This window comes from Molothrus ater, chromosome 6 (genome assembly GCF_012460135.2).
Source record: "Molothrus ater isolate BHLD 08-10-18 breed brown headed cowbird chromosome 6, BPBGC_Mater_1.1, whole genome shotgun sequence".
NCBI classification, from domain to species: domain Eukaryota; kingdom Metazoa; phylum Chordata; class Aves; order Passeriformes; family Icteridae; genus Molothrus; species Molothrus ater.
In genome coordinates, this window is record NC_050483.2 from 10747221 (window position 1) to 10764329 (window position 17109).

Genomic DNA, 17109 nt, shown 5'->3' on the forward strand with positions numbered 1-17109 from the left:
ACTATACCTGTGCATACTCTGCAGTCCTTTTAGTAATAATGACCAAAGCATGAAACCTATAATCAAATGGATGCCAATTGCAAATTCTCTAAAATGGTACCTCCAACAGAACAATCTTCTCATATATAACACAAACAACTTGTCATCCAGCCTTACTCATTATGAATTTTTTTTAATCCTCCAAATTTATTTGCTTTTTCAATTTAATGTGAGAAGCCAAGATAAGATCCAATACGCTTTCATCTTTCATGCCTTGAGAATATATATGTTGTGTAGAAATACTTTTTCCAAAATAATTTCTTGTGCCCTTTATAGAAAATATGCTTTTTTGTTCCTACTTGCCTACTCAGAGCTCCATCTCCACTTTCATCTTCTGTCATGTTTCTCCTTCTATTTTTAACCAATGACATGGGTTTTCTCGTTACCATCTGTCAATTCTTATTGACTCCACAATATTTTGGTAGCACTGTTAATGTAATAGCCTTCTTTTTCCTGCATTATTGTTGCCAATTTCTCTTCAATAGAACACAAATCCCATTATGGTTTTGTAAGCCTGTTTCAAACCCAGTCTCACAGAACCCAGTACTAATCAAAACCTGTTTGCCCATGCAGAAAGTCTGTTATGTCATACTGTTATCCAAAAGAGCACAAGCCTGAGGAGTAGGGGTGAGATTTCATCACTTTACCAACAGCAAAGATTAAAGAACAGTGGTTCCTGATCTCTGAGCAGCCCCACATGTGATGGGCATAAATGACAGGAAAGGACTTCTGCAAACAGCTAAACAATACCAAAGGAAGAGCTTCTGCAACAGGATTATGGGAAAGACCTTTTTCTTTTGGGGTGTGCACATTTATTAGAGAGTGTGGACAAGCCTGCAAAAGCTTACTCTGAATTAGTGAAAGGAGCAGGTGACTGACCTACATTCACCACAATGCTGAGTGTTCTAACTTGTCCTACTACAGCCCCTCTTACTTAGGGCTTGCTGTTAAAACTCTGAGGTCTAAGGCTTCAGTGCAAACTGCAGAAGGGCCTTCAGCATGACTCTTGTTTCTGGTTTTTCTCCTCATCCTTTTATCTTCATTGTCTGTCTGGGAATACAACACCCTGGAACTGGCATGTATTTGCCCATTGCTCTGTAACCAAAGCCTGGCATGGATTTGGAGCTGATAAGGCTGGCAGAAGCACAGGAGCTGGCTCCTGAGAAAAGGCTTAGGGAATGGGACAGGCTTGTTCTGCCACTGTCACTGCACGAGGCAGACAGACTGACAGACAGGGGAAAGAATGCACCAGGCAGGGGCTAACTGGCCACAGTGTCAGTGATGATCTCTCCCAGGCAAAGGATCAGCAATGCAGTGCTGGCACACAGGGCAAATAGCTCAGAACAGTTCAGGTTCCTGCTTAGTTCCATCCTAGAGTGGATTCTTTTCCTTTCCTGGTGTTGAGGCCATGAGACATGGTGCCGCTTCCAATCCTCAGCTAGGAAGTAAACTTAAAACTGGATGCACATGCTTTCATCATGCACTAGGCAAGGACATTGCTTTGTCATGAGTGTAACAACTATAGTACAGCTGTAGTCAGTGACATTTCTAGTTTTTAGAGACTTCACAGGAATTTGGCATTTCTGGGAAATTTTGGACTTATTTTGATTGTGCATACATAGGTCAGTTTTGCAGCATATGAGCAGTTAATTAACATCTGGAACAAATCAGACTGAATATTTATGTTGCTGATGTGTATGCTCTACATATGCAGGGTTTCTCTTCAAGCAGCCAGAGCAGAACAGACATGAAGGAATTTAGGACAACTGTTTAAAAACCTCAGGTTCAGCATAGGCCAAAACAAAATTAAATTAAAAAAACAATAATTCAAGTTTCAGTTCCCATGCTTCAAGAAGTTTGGGTCAGATTTGACTTGAATGGAAACACTTGACCAATTTCTTGATGTTTTTCTGTTAACCCCTTTTTTTGCCACGGTTGATGCTAAGAAACCAAAGAAATGAAAGGTAGCCATAGGTGGCACTGTATTTTTTTTCGTTTTTAAGATTTTTCATTGTGCATTAATGCTTGAGAAAGGCAAAACAAAACATTACTATAGAATGGGTATGCTGAGGAATTAAATGTCACAGAAGTGAGAAGTACTAAGCCACAGGTAAGCAGCAGCCTGAAGGGGCAGAGTAACAAAAGAGGAACATACGTTGGGCCATCTGCAATTAGAGCAAGAACGTGGCTCAGGTCAAGGGTGTAGGTCTGCAGGTCAGGATATGGCAAACTCCGAGGCTCATTGAGCTCCATCATCTCTTTGCTGTCATAAACAAAGGGAATGCCGCCTTTCAGCTTGATAACATAATCCAAATTGTCTGGAGCATCATCCAGATTATAAGGATCTTCATTTTCTTCTGGGGGTGAATGGAAATCTGAAAGCAAATTTACATTCCAGTTAGAAGAAATAACTTAAACAAAAGGCAAAATAACTACAAAAAGAACTTCTGCTTCTGTAAAGCTTAATTTCTAACAGATCTCAGTATTTTCATTAGAATCACATTCAGTTACTATAAAAATCTGCTGTTACAAGAAAGCTTTTTTCTGATGGGCTTTAGTTGCAGCCCCTCTCTAAAGAGGCCTACATTAATTCAAATGTTATATGTTATTAGAGTTCTCTGAACCAATGCATACAGATTTAATACTATTCTTTATTAATGTGTGTTGGAATGAGTTTGAAAATGAGTTGGCAGAAGTATTTAAATTAGGATGGTTGAAGTACAGTTGAGATTTTTGAACAATAAAGTAGTTGTTGCCTTCAGACCACATTCCTTATTTTCTTTTCACATTCTGACTCACTGTAGCAATTTTGGAAGTTCGTATTTAAGCACAGAATCAGTTGGGTTTGTTGTGTTTTGATTGGAGTTTTTTAGTTTGTGGGGGTTGGTTTGCTTATACGTGGTTTTCTTGGGTGAGTGTTTTGTTTGAGGTTTTTTTAATAATTTTTTTAATAGAATCAAGAAGCATAGAAGCCAAAAATTGTACAATACAAACCCAGTTTATCTCTTGGCTTTCTGATCATAAATAAAATCACAAAGTACCAGAAGCACAGTTGGGATTTGTTCAGTACAGTTTTGTAAAGCCTTTAAAAAGTTCACACACACTTCTGGGAGATTTAGCTAGTGTGAACACTCAAACATTGTTCATAACAGGAGTGACAATCATCACTTCTTTTACAACATCTTATTAAAGCAACCAGCACAAAGTGTCCTGACTACATTTATATCAACTGAACTATATTCTTTGGCTCAGTCTTAAGGAGTTTCTACTTTTACCTGTTCAGTTAAGCCACTGCAGAAAAGTAATTACTGGTCCTTTTATTCATCTAGATTACCTGAATGTATGCTATAAACTGATACCATCCTTATCTCTAATATTCATAACTATCTAGCTCAAACTTCTGCTAATTAAGACATTGTGTAACAAGATTTCATTTTTTGTGTTGTAAGTTTAAAATCATAACCTGTAAGAAAGTTATTAACCTAATAATAACTTGGAAATATCTCCCTGGCAGCTGTTCCAAAATATCTTCCCTGTCTTGAATATTCAGTATACTGTCCTCTTTACACTCTTTCTGGAAAACAAACACTTGAAAACATATTTAGTCACCCTCTTTCAACCACTAAGCCAGTAATTGATTTAAAATATCACTTCAACACTGAAAATAAGTTGTCAGCACCATGGACACATCTATAGTGGCCCATCTGTAGAGACCAAAGGTTGCTCCTCACAGCCTAATGCAGAAATGAGCAGTGCAAACAGTTTAATGCACAAGCAAAGCTTTCAAGACACAACCCACCTAAGAGACAAAAATAATTTGTGACACACATAGTGGGGGAATATGTTCAACCTAATAAGCCTCGTTGAGAGATCAGTTTATTTACCCAGGCAGAATGCCAAACAAATATGACTCTACAGCTTCCAGTCTTCACCTGGCAAGTGTAGCCTGCCTGTGACATTCCTGACTCAGGGCTTGCTAACTGGCATGTCTGTATCATGCTTCAATTTATGATGTAGATGAGCTCATCAACCCTTTTAGTTCCATATGCCAAGATGAGGAGGAATGACTTCACTTTAAACCACAGCCACACAAGCTTTTTCCTGAGGGAGCATAAGTATGCTACTTAACATCCTATTTGCTTAGGAAATAAAGTAATCAATGAGAGTCTAGTCTTGGCTTTTAGGTTTGGACAGCTTCAAAGTTCCAAATTAGATACAGGATTTATAACTTAGGCCTGTTAGTGATTCTCTACTCAATAACACAATAAATTACAAAGACAGTCAGAAGAGATCATCACAAAAATACAACTTTCCTTTACTACAGTATTGCATGGGTTTAAATCTGTATTTTAAAATAATGTTTGAATTTTTTAGAATGTAATTAAATATTTTAAAAAGGGTATTCACCTGGGTACACCTCATCTTCAACCTTCCATTTTTGATCCCTCATGCTGCACAGGTACTGAGATGTTGTTCTTGGGAAGCGATGGTAGGCAAGGCGTGAGTACTTCTCTCGGATGAGCAGAGCTTTCACCAGGCTCTTGGCAGCTTGTTCATAGTCATCAACTGTAACCTGGAAGGAAAACCTGGATAAATACTGGAAAAAAATAGCAGTTCTAGCATAGAAGTGTGGGGGGCTTGACCATAAGGATCTTGCCCAAGTAAGCCAGTGACAGGAGCAGAATCCAAACACAATATACAAAACACAGAAAAATGTTTTTATCCTACCATATATTACCTATTTATTGAACAGCTGATTATGCTTTGATCCAATTTATTATTAAAAAGAGTATCAAACAACCTGACCTTAACTTCTAACTGTCTAACAAATCCCTGTATTCATAAAGCAATTTAGATTTTATTGCAGAGAGCCATCATATTGGCATTTTACACTTGATGTACATATATGGGACCTTTTTTACACCCTCTAGATACAGAAAGTGGGAAAACAATAGTTTCTTACCCCTGCACAGTAGTCCCCACTAATTGAAACTCTCTGGAATTCTGGTACATCATATGGCACTTGGACTGGCACAAAAGCACTTGGAAGAACTGGCGTTGCAGGAGACAGGACGGGTTTGGCCGGTGGTGCTTTCCATTCCTGAGGTGGAATTTGTAATGACAAAGACTGGGATCTAATCATCTTGAAACTTTTCTTCCTAAGAATTCATGGTATAAAACATAAAATAAGCCATGGTATAAAACACTTAATACACTGGAAAACTAATTACAGCAAAGAAATCACCCCCTAGGAAATTTTACTAATGAAAAATACAACAGAAAAATGCTGTTTCTTTCATACCATAGAAAAAACACTGATCAGAAAGTACTTGTGCTTTTAGCTTCACTGTAATGACATTTCACATGATCGACATCACACACAAATGCACTTACCCTCTACGTGAGTCCCAATATGCCACCATTTATTTACAATCACTCTAAGATACCCTAAGGTTTTTGTTTCATTTCTCACAACTTCAGTTTCAGCAGAAGTCACTGTGCAGAAGGAAAAGGTGATCACTGTGCTCACTTTAATAAGGGTCAATTCTTACAGACTGACAGCATCAGAATTCGTGAAGGATCAGACAGAAACGAGTAAATGTAACATATGGAAATCGTTGTAAGTTATCATGCTGTTACACACACTTCCCATTCTTCCCAAAACTTGCAAGACCTAAAAGTAGTTGACAGACAAAACTAGGCAACAAAATTTCACACACAGTCATTCAGTTCAGGTTGTAAGGAAAAGGAGGAGCACCTAGTTATTCCTTTGATGAGATTTGAGAGAAGGCTGATGTGGTTATCAGAGTGATATCACAGCATGGCTTTGATACACAAGCCCATTCCTCCTTCACATAAATTTAAAAATGCTGCCTTTTCTCATGAAAGCTGTGATAGATGTGCACTTCAGATAAACCAGCTAAAAACGAATGCTGTGTTTTCCAATGAAGTAATTGTAATACCTCAAGTGGAGCTTTGGAATACCTCTGAAGATGGAATTCATTTTCCTTACTCAGTTTAAATGTGCTCATATGTATTTTAAATAGTCAAATAATATATAAATAGTATGTTATAAACTACCTGTGATAACAATTTCTTTTGCACTGAAATAGTCCCTACCTTTCCAAGTTAGATACCAAAACCTTAAAATGTTTGTAAGAATCAGTAACAAAGAAAAAGGAACACTGGAACATTCTCTGAAAGCTTCATATTACTTCTGTGGTATTCTTAAGAATAAGAACATGCAGTGCTAGTACAATTAACATCCAAATTTCATCCTCTAAAGTACTTGTAGCCACCTTGGAAATCAGCATCAGTTTTGAAAGGCAGTGTTTGATCAACTGAAACTGGAAACAGCACAAGCTGTACTTGTGTCACTGTCCCTTCAGTCCTGCAGGACAGGGATGAACACTTGTTCTGTTCCTACATGTAAACAAAATACCTATAATACCCCTTCCTACAGTTAAACCTGTACAAAACCTGAGTTTGTTCCTGTGAGACAAATTTTCCAAATTAAAAACTAAACACCCTACTTCAGGAGGAAATATATACCAAACATTTGTTTGACTGGAAACATCTGGTTTTCCCTTCTGTGCCTGTTTATGTCTATGAACATGCCAACTGGGAAATCCACTTGCACAATTCCAAACCCAAAGTCTCAGCTTGTATCATCAGTGAGTCATGCCTTAATTTAACTAAATTGACTCTTCTCCCTTCTGTTCCAGAAACATGATTCCAAGTGTTGCCCAACTGTCTTTCTGCAGCTAACCAGGTACATGTGTTTAGCTATCACTTTCAAATGCTTTCTTGCCTGCCTGCTTTTTGAAGAGTCTGTACACGTCCAGCCCATTTGGTGTCAGGCTGCTGCTGAGCTCATGTGACTCCAGAAACAGCCCAGCAGTCCTGTGAAGCAAGACACTGGAACAGGCTGACATCAGGGGAAGGCTGCCTCTCTTACAGAATAAAAAAAAAAAAAAAAACAAACTCACAAACTAAAGCAAGTTTGCCTTCATTACAGCCATGGGTAACTAAAGGTAGAATGCAATTTTTTTTTTTGTTTAATGTGCACTTTTGTGGCTGACAGTGGTTAGATTTTATCTCTGTGAGTAAAACCTCAAATAACCTCATTATGCCAATACCACTTTTCACCTTACCCCTTGATCTTAAATATAAATTCTTTGCTTTCATCTATTTTTGCAGAGACTAAAGGAAGTATCATGATCGGTGTTAAAATTTGCTGTTTCTCTTAATGAAACTAGAAAAAGAGGAGGCAGTGTTTCTTTTTCTGACTCTTCTTACATTAAAGACTCTTAGGGTTTTGTTCATTTCTACCCAGCTATGCTGTTTATTAAATTTGCATGAGCAATATCTGTGCTATTGCTGGGAACAGAGCTGAGACAACCTGACCACTCCAAGCTCCCTGGGGCCCATCTGATACCTCCTTCACAGGACAGAAGGACACCCCAGGGGTGGTCCTGGTGCCTGCTGCTGACCTTTCTCCTGGAGTAGTAAGAGGCAGAATGCTGTTTGCCAGGTATTTCAATACTAACTCAAACTCATTTCAAAAACTATTTTCCACTAAGAAAGCAACTACAGAACAAACCTTTTAGCTGTTTCCACAGACTGCTGTTCTGCCAGCTCCTTCTGCAGCTCCCTCTCCTTGGCCTCCTTCTGCCCAATAGGGCAGTCTTCAGGCACGGTGAAGAGTGACAAGGCATCCTTGCTGTCCTCTTCTCGCAGGACTTTGGCAAACACCTTCTCTGCCAGGAGCCGCACCTGCTCGTCCACCTCGGAAATGTTCAGCTTGGGAAACTGCCGGGGCATCTCGCCTGAAGAGGAGCACAGGTGAGGAAGTTAGAGCTCCAGCTTGAGTGATGAGGAAGATGTGCAAGAGATTGGGGGTTTTTCCATGGTATGCCTATCAAAATTCAGAGCTTGGAGCAAAATCAGAAGAAAGTAGAACAGCTCTGCAGAATTTAAACTAGCATGCAGTACACAAGAACCACAAAGCAGCTCTACTTTTGGAGCCATGCTAATTTGTGCATCAGGAACCTTGTGGTATACCCACAAAAATTCCTAAGCAGTTTATGTAGAGATTTACCAGGAGATTCGACTTACTTGCAGAGTCAGACAGACAATTTTTTGTGATACAATGGATACTCAGCTGTGTGTCTTTGCACCGAACCTGGAAATCACATTCACTCAGTTGCTTACCTTCTTCCTTGCTCAGTGACTTCAAGCCAACAGGCAAGGTAGAAAAGAAGGTTGTACATTTCCACCTCACCCCAGCCCTTGCACAAATCAGAAAGTCACAGAACTGCTGGGAAGTGGAATAGTTGCACAACAGGAACAAAGGTAGTATGGTTAACTCGGTGACTCCTTTTTCCATTTGTAGTAGGTCATATCACGTTTTTGAATGCATGTGGGAAGCAGATAGGTCATGGACCTCCATTTCTACTTGGCATTTAAATACTACTTTTCAAAAAGAATATGTTTTATGTTTTAAAATATTAAGTAGCTAGGCTTCCATCATAAAATATTTCCGTTTTATACTAGCATCACTACTAAAATGCCATCTTTATTGTTTCTTCTGTAGTTTCCTGGCTTTACTTTTATTCCACTTTCATACAATCCAGAATGTGCATTTAGCACAAATGGAAGCATTCCAGAGAGGAAAAAACACAGTGCTACAGACCAGCATTATTTGTTGTGTACTATAAAGCTTTCTGAATGCCTTCAGTATGATGGAGTTTATAACAAATAAGATTAAATTCTTATTACATAAGTTAAAAATAGCTGCGAACATGTCACAGCAAATGGATCCAAGCACTGCCAGAATGTGAAGTCTGGGTCCAAAATTGGCATTTCAGAATTTCTAACCATTTTTTGGTTAGAAAAATGCAAATGTATTTTGTGAGATAGCATTCATTTAAGTAATGACATACCCTGGAAGCACGGAGCGTGGCAGTTTTTTATCTCTCCAGGCACAACTTATCAGGGCCCCCATTACAATTTTTCTGGAGGCATGCTGCAGGTTTCACATGTTGATATGTGATCCTTTTGATATGTGATCCTGTTGGTTTCAGCCTAAAAGACTCTAATTAATGTCCACCTGTTTTCACAGTTGCTTTGAGAACATTTTTGCTTTTATTCTAAAAGCAAATGTAGTATGAAAAGGTGGCAAGAATTAAATTGGACCATAACACAGCAATTTAGTGTTCCCCTACATTATTTTGCATTCTTATTTTATAAGAACCCATTCACATCCCCAAAGAAAAGCATCTCTGTTTTTAAAGAGCTGTGGATCTGACTGTGTTGTTTTCTGCACAGGAGAGTATTTGTTTTGCAATTAGTATTTGTCTTTGTAAAGTCTTTGTAAAATCAAGTATAACCACATAGGAAATTTAAAAATACATATATTTTTAGCTGAATAATTCAGTGACAATGCACTACCATATCTTAGTAGCATCCAAACTTAGGTTTGGTTTCTCAACATCAACCGCCAAGGAAGTCATGGGAGTTTGTCTCCTGACCTCACTGAACAGTTGTCAGCAGCAGAGCCTGCCACACATGCAGCTGCCAGCAGCAAGAGCCTTTTGGGCTGTTTCAGCCAGGGAAAAACTCCCTTTATGCTTACTCAACTACAGTAAGATAACAACACTAGCACAATGTGAAATAATTGTGCTAACAATACTAGTACAATGTGAAATAATAATGTGTTTTCAACTGAGCAGAAAATGCTGAGCATTTTCCTAGTTTAAATGAACTTTTTCCTAGAGAATTGTGATCACAAACAGAAATGCAGTAAGAAACACGCTGCCTGAGAAACCACACTGTGTTTTAAGTCCTTACAATAAGGTAGTGAAGAGACAGAAAGTATAGATGTAAGTACAATGCTCTACTGACACAAAGTTTTTTTCTTTCTTACAGAACCCAAGCTCATGTTCACCACTCAAACATAAGATGCTAAGACACAGAATAGTTTGAAATGTACATTCACCCACATCACTGCTAGCTCATGGCACCGAAATGAGCCGAATAAACCTAAAATAGTCATGAGGCACCTCAAGCAATACTTGTGCGAGCTGTGCCATCCTGAACTGGAAGAAGCTTTTGTATTCAGTATCCTTCTATTGAACTGCTGTCCTTCGCCCAAGGTGAGCAACAACTAGACATTTTAATGGGATGGGGAATGGTATGAATGCCATGCAGTAAATGCTCTTTTCCTAAATATCTCGATCTAATAGAAAGGTTGGTTGCTCTTTAGGTCTGCACCTTTGCAGAAGAAAAGAAAGCTTGAAACATGCTGCAGTAAAAAAAAATATTAATAGATGGAATGATTACTTAAAAAGCAATTATCGATCAGGCATTTAACAGCCTTGAACCTATACCAAGCACATGCCAGAACCGCCTCCGAGCTCCGCGGATGCCCCGCGGGCAGCGCCGCATCCCAGCGCCGCGAGCAGGTGGGGCCGGGCCCGCGGGCGCTGCCGCCGCAGGAGCCCCGCACGGCTCCGGCCCAAGGTCACCGCCAGCGCCCCGGGCCAGCCCGGCGCGGCACTTACCGAGCGCCCCGGGGAGAGCCATGCTGGGCAGGGCCGGGCCGGGCCGCCGCCGGCCGGAGAGACGCTGCCCGGAGCCACCGGCGGAGGAGGCGGCGGCGGGGGAGGAGCTGCTCCCGCCAGCTGCCGCCGCTCCCTGCTGCCGCATCCACCCGCGGGCCACCCGGTACCGCAGTGCCGCGCCGCCCGTGCCCGGCCCTTTATGGCCCGCGGGCGGAGGAGCCCGTTCGCCGCGCCCCCGGCCCCGCCGGGCCGCCCGGCTGCCCCCGGGGCGGCTGCATCGCGGCCGGGGCGGCTCCGCGGCGGGCGGGGGGCGCAGCCCAGGGGGCGGGGGGGCTGCGCCGGCCTGTCCTGCCCCGGGCCGGCCCCGCCCCGGCGCGGGGGGCGAGCGGCGGGCGGGGCGCCCTGTCCGTACCTCAGTGAGCGCCGGCGCTGTCGCTCCGGGTGCCGGCTGCACCTGTGGCGGGGCACGGGCGGTGCCTCTTCCGCGGGGCCGCGGCGGCCTCAGCGGCAGCCGGAGCAGCGGGAAAAGTGTGGCCCCTTCCCCTTCGGTGGCTTGAAGGCAGAAGTCGCGCTGTCACATGGCCCCCGGCCGGCGCGACAGGCAGGCAGGGAAGGAGGGGCAGGAGCTCAGCCCCACCTGGATTCGCCTCAGTGATGCCGCCTTCCCGAGCGCCTGTTTGAAAACTCCTCCAAAAGCGCTTTAATGTAGAAAACTTGGGTTCGAGACCAGAAAGTCGTGAGGCCAGTGCAGGATGACAGCCGGTGAGTGTGCTGGCGATGTATCCCAATCAGAAATGTTTTCAACAGCGTCTGCCCTTCAATGTCGCAACGCGGTGCAGGTGCTCGTCTATACTGAAAAATAAACAAACAAAACCCCAAGAAATTTTCCGGGTGCATAGGCCAAAGTAAATAACTGAAGCTCAAACCCAGCGTGACTCAGCAGGAATGAGAATATTAAAATGTAAAATAATTTGACCTTATTTTGAGAGATTCTGGGCCCTGAAGCTGAAAGTTCTAGGGACGTTTTTTGTGACTTTGGGTTACAATACTTGGAGACTAACCTGAAAACATTTAGATATAAAAGTATCTTTACGATGCAGGAAAGCACTGGGAATGCATTGAGTGAAGTAGTTGGTGTAAAAAGACGAGCAGAGTTAAAGGTAGATGTCCCAAAACTGAGGATCAAGTAGTTCCGTGTCCCCCCCAGCTTTATGGGCATAGAAATGCTCCATGCGTAAACCTCAGGGGATTTTGGCTTTGGAAATTCCTTTACTTCACGCAGCTAGTGAAGAAATGAAGTGAAAAGAAAGGAGTTTTCCATCCAAAAAATATGAGTTGCAAAGAAGAGCGGATATTTTGATTCTTAGACAAGTGGCAGCACCTTCACCCTGGTCTGGTCATAAAAAAGGCCAAGAATTATAGCCACAGCTGTTGTATGAGACATGTAGCAATCCAAAGCATTCAAAAATGAGTCAGCCATAGTAATAAAAGAAATATTTTAAAACAATATTAATACTACAAATATAGGCATTGTTTCTCAGCATGGAAAAACGACTTATGCTGCGTGTATGTGCTTTTCCCACAGTAACTGTGGATGTCTTCATCAGCTGCTGCTGGCAACACCCTGACAAAATATCTGCCACCCAGGAAACCACATACTGTAAGTGTCTGTGACTCACGGCTGCCCTGCCCATTTGAGATGTGAGTAAAGCACACCTGTTGCTGCTGGCTATTCAATACACCCCTCAATTCCTGATCTGTTAGTTCTGCTTCCTTCCTTTCTCCCAGCCAGCTGTCTGAACTTGCTCAAACTTGCTCAAACTGCTATCAGGGCAGTTTGTCTGGAAGGTTAAGCTTGGTGTCCATCATATCATTATTGTGCCCTCCCTGCTGGATTCAAGTGTCCCACAGCCTTTTGGTTTTCTGTCCTCAGCTTGGCACATCAGTCTTGCCTCTGCACTTGATTTAATCTCTTCTGTGGGATGCAAGAGCTTGGCAGAGTTCCCTCTCGTGCTGACTTCTTGCCAACCGCAGTGAAAAAATAACGGTTTGGGAGATAACTGTTTCTCAGCTTTCTTACACACAAACGGGCAGCTCCACGTGCCCCCAGTGAAGAGAGAGAACGTTGCAGTGTGAGCTCACATGTTAGCAAAGCCAGAAAGGAGAACTTAAAATGCATTAGCAAAGAAAAGGCCTCTCTGAGCACTGAAGTACAAATCCCTAAGTTTATAGGACATGGGGTACTTTGTTGTAGGTGACCATGAGTGTTTAAATGAGCTTTCCTTTTCTAACAAATTGGAAAACTTCAAAAGCAAAACTGAGATCATAGCTGAGTAAATGCATCTACAATAATTGAGGCATTAAGAAAATACTATTGCAAAATCTGTAACAGGAGTAGGGTGGATTGTAAGGGTAGGGTAATGGCAACAAATTAACAAGAAAGTACTTCAAGTCCTCTCACATTTTGCAGAAGCAATTACTATGGTCGGTTACCTAAGAGCATACATTTGACTGGTGGGTCCAGTTTCCTGTCCAGTCTCTGCTCTCCTAATGAACAGTTCACATGCATGCTTGGGGAATGGCAGTAACACTGAGCTGACAGTGAAATAGACACAGATGTTGCTGTTTGTACTCTTCCATTGGCACCTACAAAACCTCAACCACTAAACGCTAGAACACCTCGGTGATGCCACTCAGCACCTTGTCTGCCCCATGAGGAGCCTGTCTGCCAGCCCTGTTTGTAGGTAGGCTGTACTTTTACGCACCACATGCTGAAAGTAGTGCAAGTGTCTCCAGAGTTATTTTAAATGTTGGGATTCCCACTGTAAAATGTCAGTACTTTCTGAAGCCACCTGGGTGTTGTTTCACTTCTGTTGTGCAGCAAGCACTGGTTCTCTCAGGTAAATTTTGCACTTTGTAAAAATGTGTTTATTTTAGTCTTTTAAATCTTGCTATACAAGAAAAAGTTATCCACTTCTTTTTACCAAGTTACAGCTGATCACATTTATTTTTATTATTTTTTAAAATATGTATTTCTATTATGTCTTCAACTTACTTTTAGTCTTACTTTAGAAACTATTTTGGTGACAGTAATACACTCATGATTATTCCAGTGCTCATGGTATTTTCTCTTCTGCAGTCTGTCTATTTTAACAAGAGGAAATGCAGTAAAAGTTTTAAATGTCAACATTTACAGAGGAATGGAACAAAATAATAAACTTCCCCTAAATTTACATCTGTATTATTAACATTTATTTTTAGAAACAGACAAGTCTTGTCTGGGAGATGATTACTGCTGGAATGCATATTCATCAAAATGGTCTCTCATTTTCACTTGTAATTGTTTCAGCTGTTGTAAGAGACTGCTTTCATTTGAGCAGTGCCTTAAAAGCTAAAGGAGTTTGAATTCATTTTGTAAATAGATTCATACATGTGGTATTGATAACAACAAAACACTAATGGATCAAATGAAATATTTCACTCTATAAAGTACCCATTAGTGGCACCCAAGTGATATTAGATCTAGTACTTGCTTTTCTGATCTTCAATCAGTTCAGTTAATGATATGCTTGGCACACATGTATTTACTTACTGAAGACTTACTGATATTCCAACAGAAAAAAACCCCTCACAGTTAAATGAAGTTATCTCCAAATGCTACAGGGGAGGTTTTTGCCAAATGTGAAATGCAGTTGAATCCTGCTGTCAAATACTCTTCACTGTAAAGGAAGAATGATTCCTTTTTTAAACCAAATAATATATAAAAATTGTAGTAATTCATAAGCTGAGAAAATTGCGCCACTGAATGATTGAATGATACAAAGCCAATCATATCTGTCAGTTTCATGAAGTCAATAAATAAAAAAACATCATATGTCTTATGCACTGCTTTTCAAAAAGCCTGCAGAAATGAATTGGGCATATGAGTATTCAGTCCTGTAATTGAATTAGAGCAGCTAAGAACACTTGGTACAGATGTTTTGGTCTTTCTCAGTATTGAGTTAAGGAAGAATTTGTAAATCTAGAAGTTTGTCTCCTACTCTAAATAAAAACAACAAATTTCTTGTGTTTTGGAGATTGTTCAAGGCCATCCCAGAAAGTGGGATGTGAGATGAGAACTAAGAGGAGAAATTTTGATTAGACCAAGCTTTTCCATAAACTCCATCTTCAGTAGTTGGAATATGTACATACAAGATACTACTAGGCTTATATAAAATGCAAAGTGTTTTTTAAATGATTTGTACTGACATTAGAACTGAGATTTCTAGGTGTGGAATCCACTTCCTGGGGGGTTTTCAGCCAAGTGACATTCTCCCTTCTGAAAGGATACCTGTGAGTATAATTGTCCTGTAGTATAATTATTCTAAGGTAAAACACATGGAGTATGCAAACATAAACCAGTTTGTTTAAAACCAGAAATGGAAGTGAGAACCACAGAAATTGCAAAGGGATGTGACTGTTCAGCCATTGCTTTAAAAATAAACTGGGAAAGTACCTAAAAATTAGTACAGTCCTAATAATTAGAGTCTGAAGCAACATAAAAGAAGTTTTCTGTCAGTTTATAAATAGAATACACTGTAATACTTTGTTGCACAAGAAAGGTTTACAAGCAAGATGGGACTCTGATATGTTTGGAATCGTAAGTCATCATGTGGATGTTTGGAAAGATTTCTTTCCAGCCACTTGGCAAATTCTTTGCTGGCATCTGCTAATTGCCTTTGGCACAACAAAATGCTGGTTTAAGACCAGTTTGTCTCAAACCTGCTTAGCTTGGACTTTGCAAGTAGTTACCCCAGGTGGAAGTCTGCCTTTCTCTGACTTTATACATAATTTATTGAAATTCTGGAGCTGTTCAAAGAAGGAGAGATCTGAATGCAGCAGATAAAGCTGTACGTGAAGCTGAGTGACCTTAAATCTGATTTATAAAACAGAATTTTCTGAAAGTTGCATTTCAAATCTATCTCTACTACATTTCAATGTAGTAGAAATAGTTTTTAAGCACAACTCTGATGTACAATGCCCTTTTACTCAACTTTGTTTTAAGAGGAATTTTATTTGCTCGGAATGCACATAAAATAAAATATTCAGCAAGCAACACTCTAATAAATTAGACACTGCCAGTGCATGATAAATAATAAAACAATGTAATTACAGCTCACAGAGGAGAACGCTGTGGTCTATTTTGGGGACCCCTAAAATAAAAATATTCTGAATTGGGTGATTTCTGCAAAAATCAGTACAGAAATCTAACCTGTATGTTTAGAATTAGTTTACATATTATGTTTGTAGGGAAATGCAAATAGTTAAGTGCTACTCAGTTCTGCATTTGTATTATTGGCCATTAAGTTTTCTGTAATCATTTGTGATAAGGGTTTGCATCTGGGTTCTTTGGCCCTCACATTGGAAGTTTCCTTTCCAAAGAACAGGTATCTGTGGGATGCAGATGGAGCACATAACTGTCCAGGAACTGGGAAATGCAAGATAGGGTTTAAACATGACTTTACACAAAGGTCACATATCCTTAAATAAACCCTGGGTTAAGTGTTGTTGAACTTTTATCCTCACATAAACTCCAGGCAAGGTGCTGCTGAACTGTAGCTTTCCCTGTCCCCAAATTATTCCCCATCTTCTCTTTGTTTTACAGGTCTATTTTCCAAGTCTCTCCTCTCACAAGTGTCAGTGAAAGTCTGCAACCTCCAACCTGAGTTCATTTGTACACGGGGATTCCTAGTAGCCATTTACAGCCCAAATAAACTTTCCCTGTGTTCCTTGCCTAGTGCTAAGCAAGCAGAGTTGGCAAGAAGTCCAACAGAAAATTTTCTCATTCTCCTGTAGAAACTTAAACTTTCACTGGGAGTGGGAATGTTTTATTATTTTTGTCCAATCTGCCTGTGTAAAATCGCTGTGGCCAGGCCTGTGTTGTATTTATGTTTTCACTGTTTGGATGGTCAGATGTTGGAATGGGTGGTCAGATGTTGGAATGGATGGTCAGATGTTAGAATGGGCTGCCCAGGGAGGTGGTGGACTCACCTGGAGGTGTTCAGCTGTGTCTGGGTCTGGGTGATGTGGCTGTGTGGCTTAGGGGTTACAGTGCTGGCGTCATGGGGGACTGGATGATCCTGAAGTCTCTTCCAAACTTGATGCTTCCATGATTCTATATGAAAAACTACTTCAAAACCTCCTGTCCTCTTTCCATAAAGCCCACCTAAACTATCAGCTGTTGGAATCTGCAGTCTGTGGCATCTCCCATCTTTTTTATTTCTTTTCCTTTAGGCAGAAACAGCGCATTTCCTTTGCAGTGGGGCGGGTGGTGCCGGGCGCTCCGCTGCGCTCCGCGGGTGCCGCCGCCGCTCTCCCCGCTCGGGGGCCGGGGCCGGGGTTATGTAAAGAGCCGAGTTACGCAAGGAATGCAGATTTTCCCTTACGTAACCGCCCGCCCCTGTCGGAGCCTTCCCTGTTGGTGCCGGCGCTGCCTATACATTAAGGGAGGGGAAGGCGGTGCTGA

General features: G+C 41.2%; 1 protein-coding gene across 6 annotated transcripts in view; it reads right to left on the reverse strand.

The window, feature by feature from the left end:
• AMPD3 (adenosine monophosphate deaminase 3) overlaps positions 1-16869 on the reverse strand; it is a 38793-nt gene extending 21924 nt beyond the window's left edge. For 2 of the 6 annotated variants that reach the window (XM_036384177.2, XM_036384181.2), the window contains exons 1-5: positions 10605-10864; positions 7643-7868; positions 5003-5198; positions 4447-4612; positions 2195-2414 (exon numbers count right to left, since the gene is read on the reverse strand). In XM_036384177.2, the coding sequence (XP_036240070.1) occupies positions 2195-2414; positions 4447-4612; positions 5003-5198; positions 7643-7868; positions 10605-10749 (953 nt within the window). In that variant the 5' untranslated portion in view covers positions 10750-10864. Of the gene's footprint in view, positions 1-2194; positions 2415-4446; positions 4613-5002; positions 5199-7642; positions 7869-10604; positions 10865-11016; positions 11180-11241; positions 11457-16634 lie in introns of those variants that run through there. The other 4 variants (XM_036384180.2, XM_036384179.2, XM_036384178.2 and 1 more) reach the window with 4 other exon arrangements.
• Positions 16870-17109: the final 240 nt, after the last annotated feature.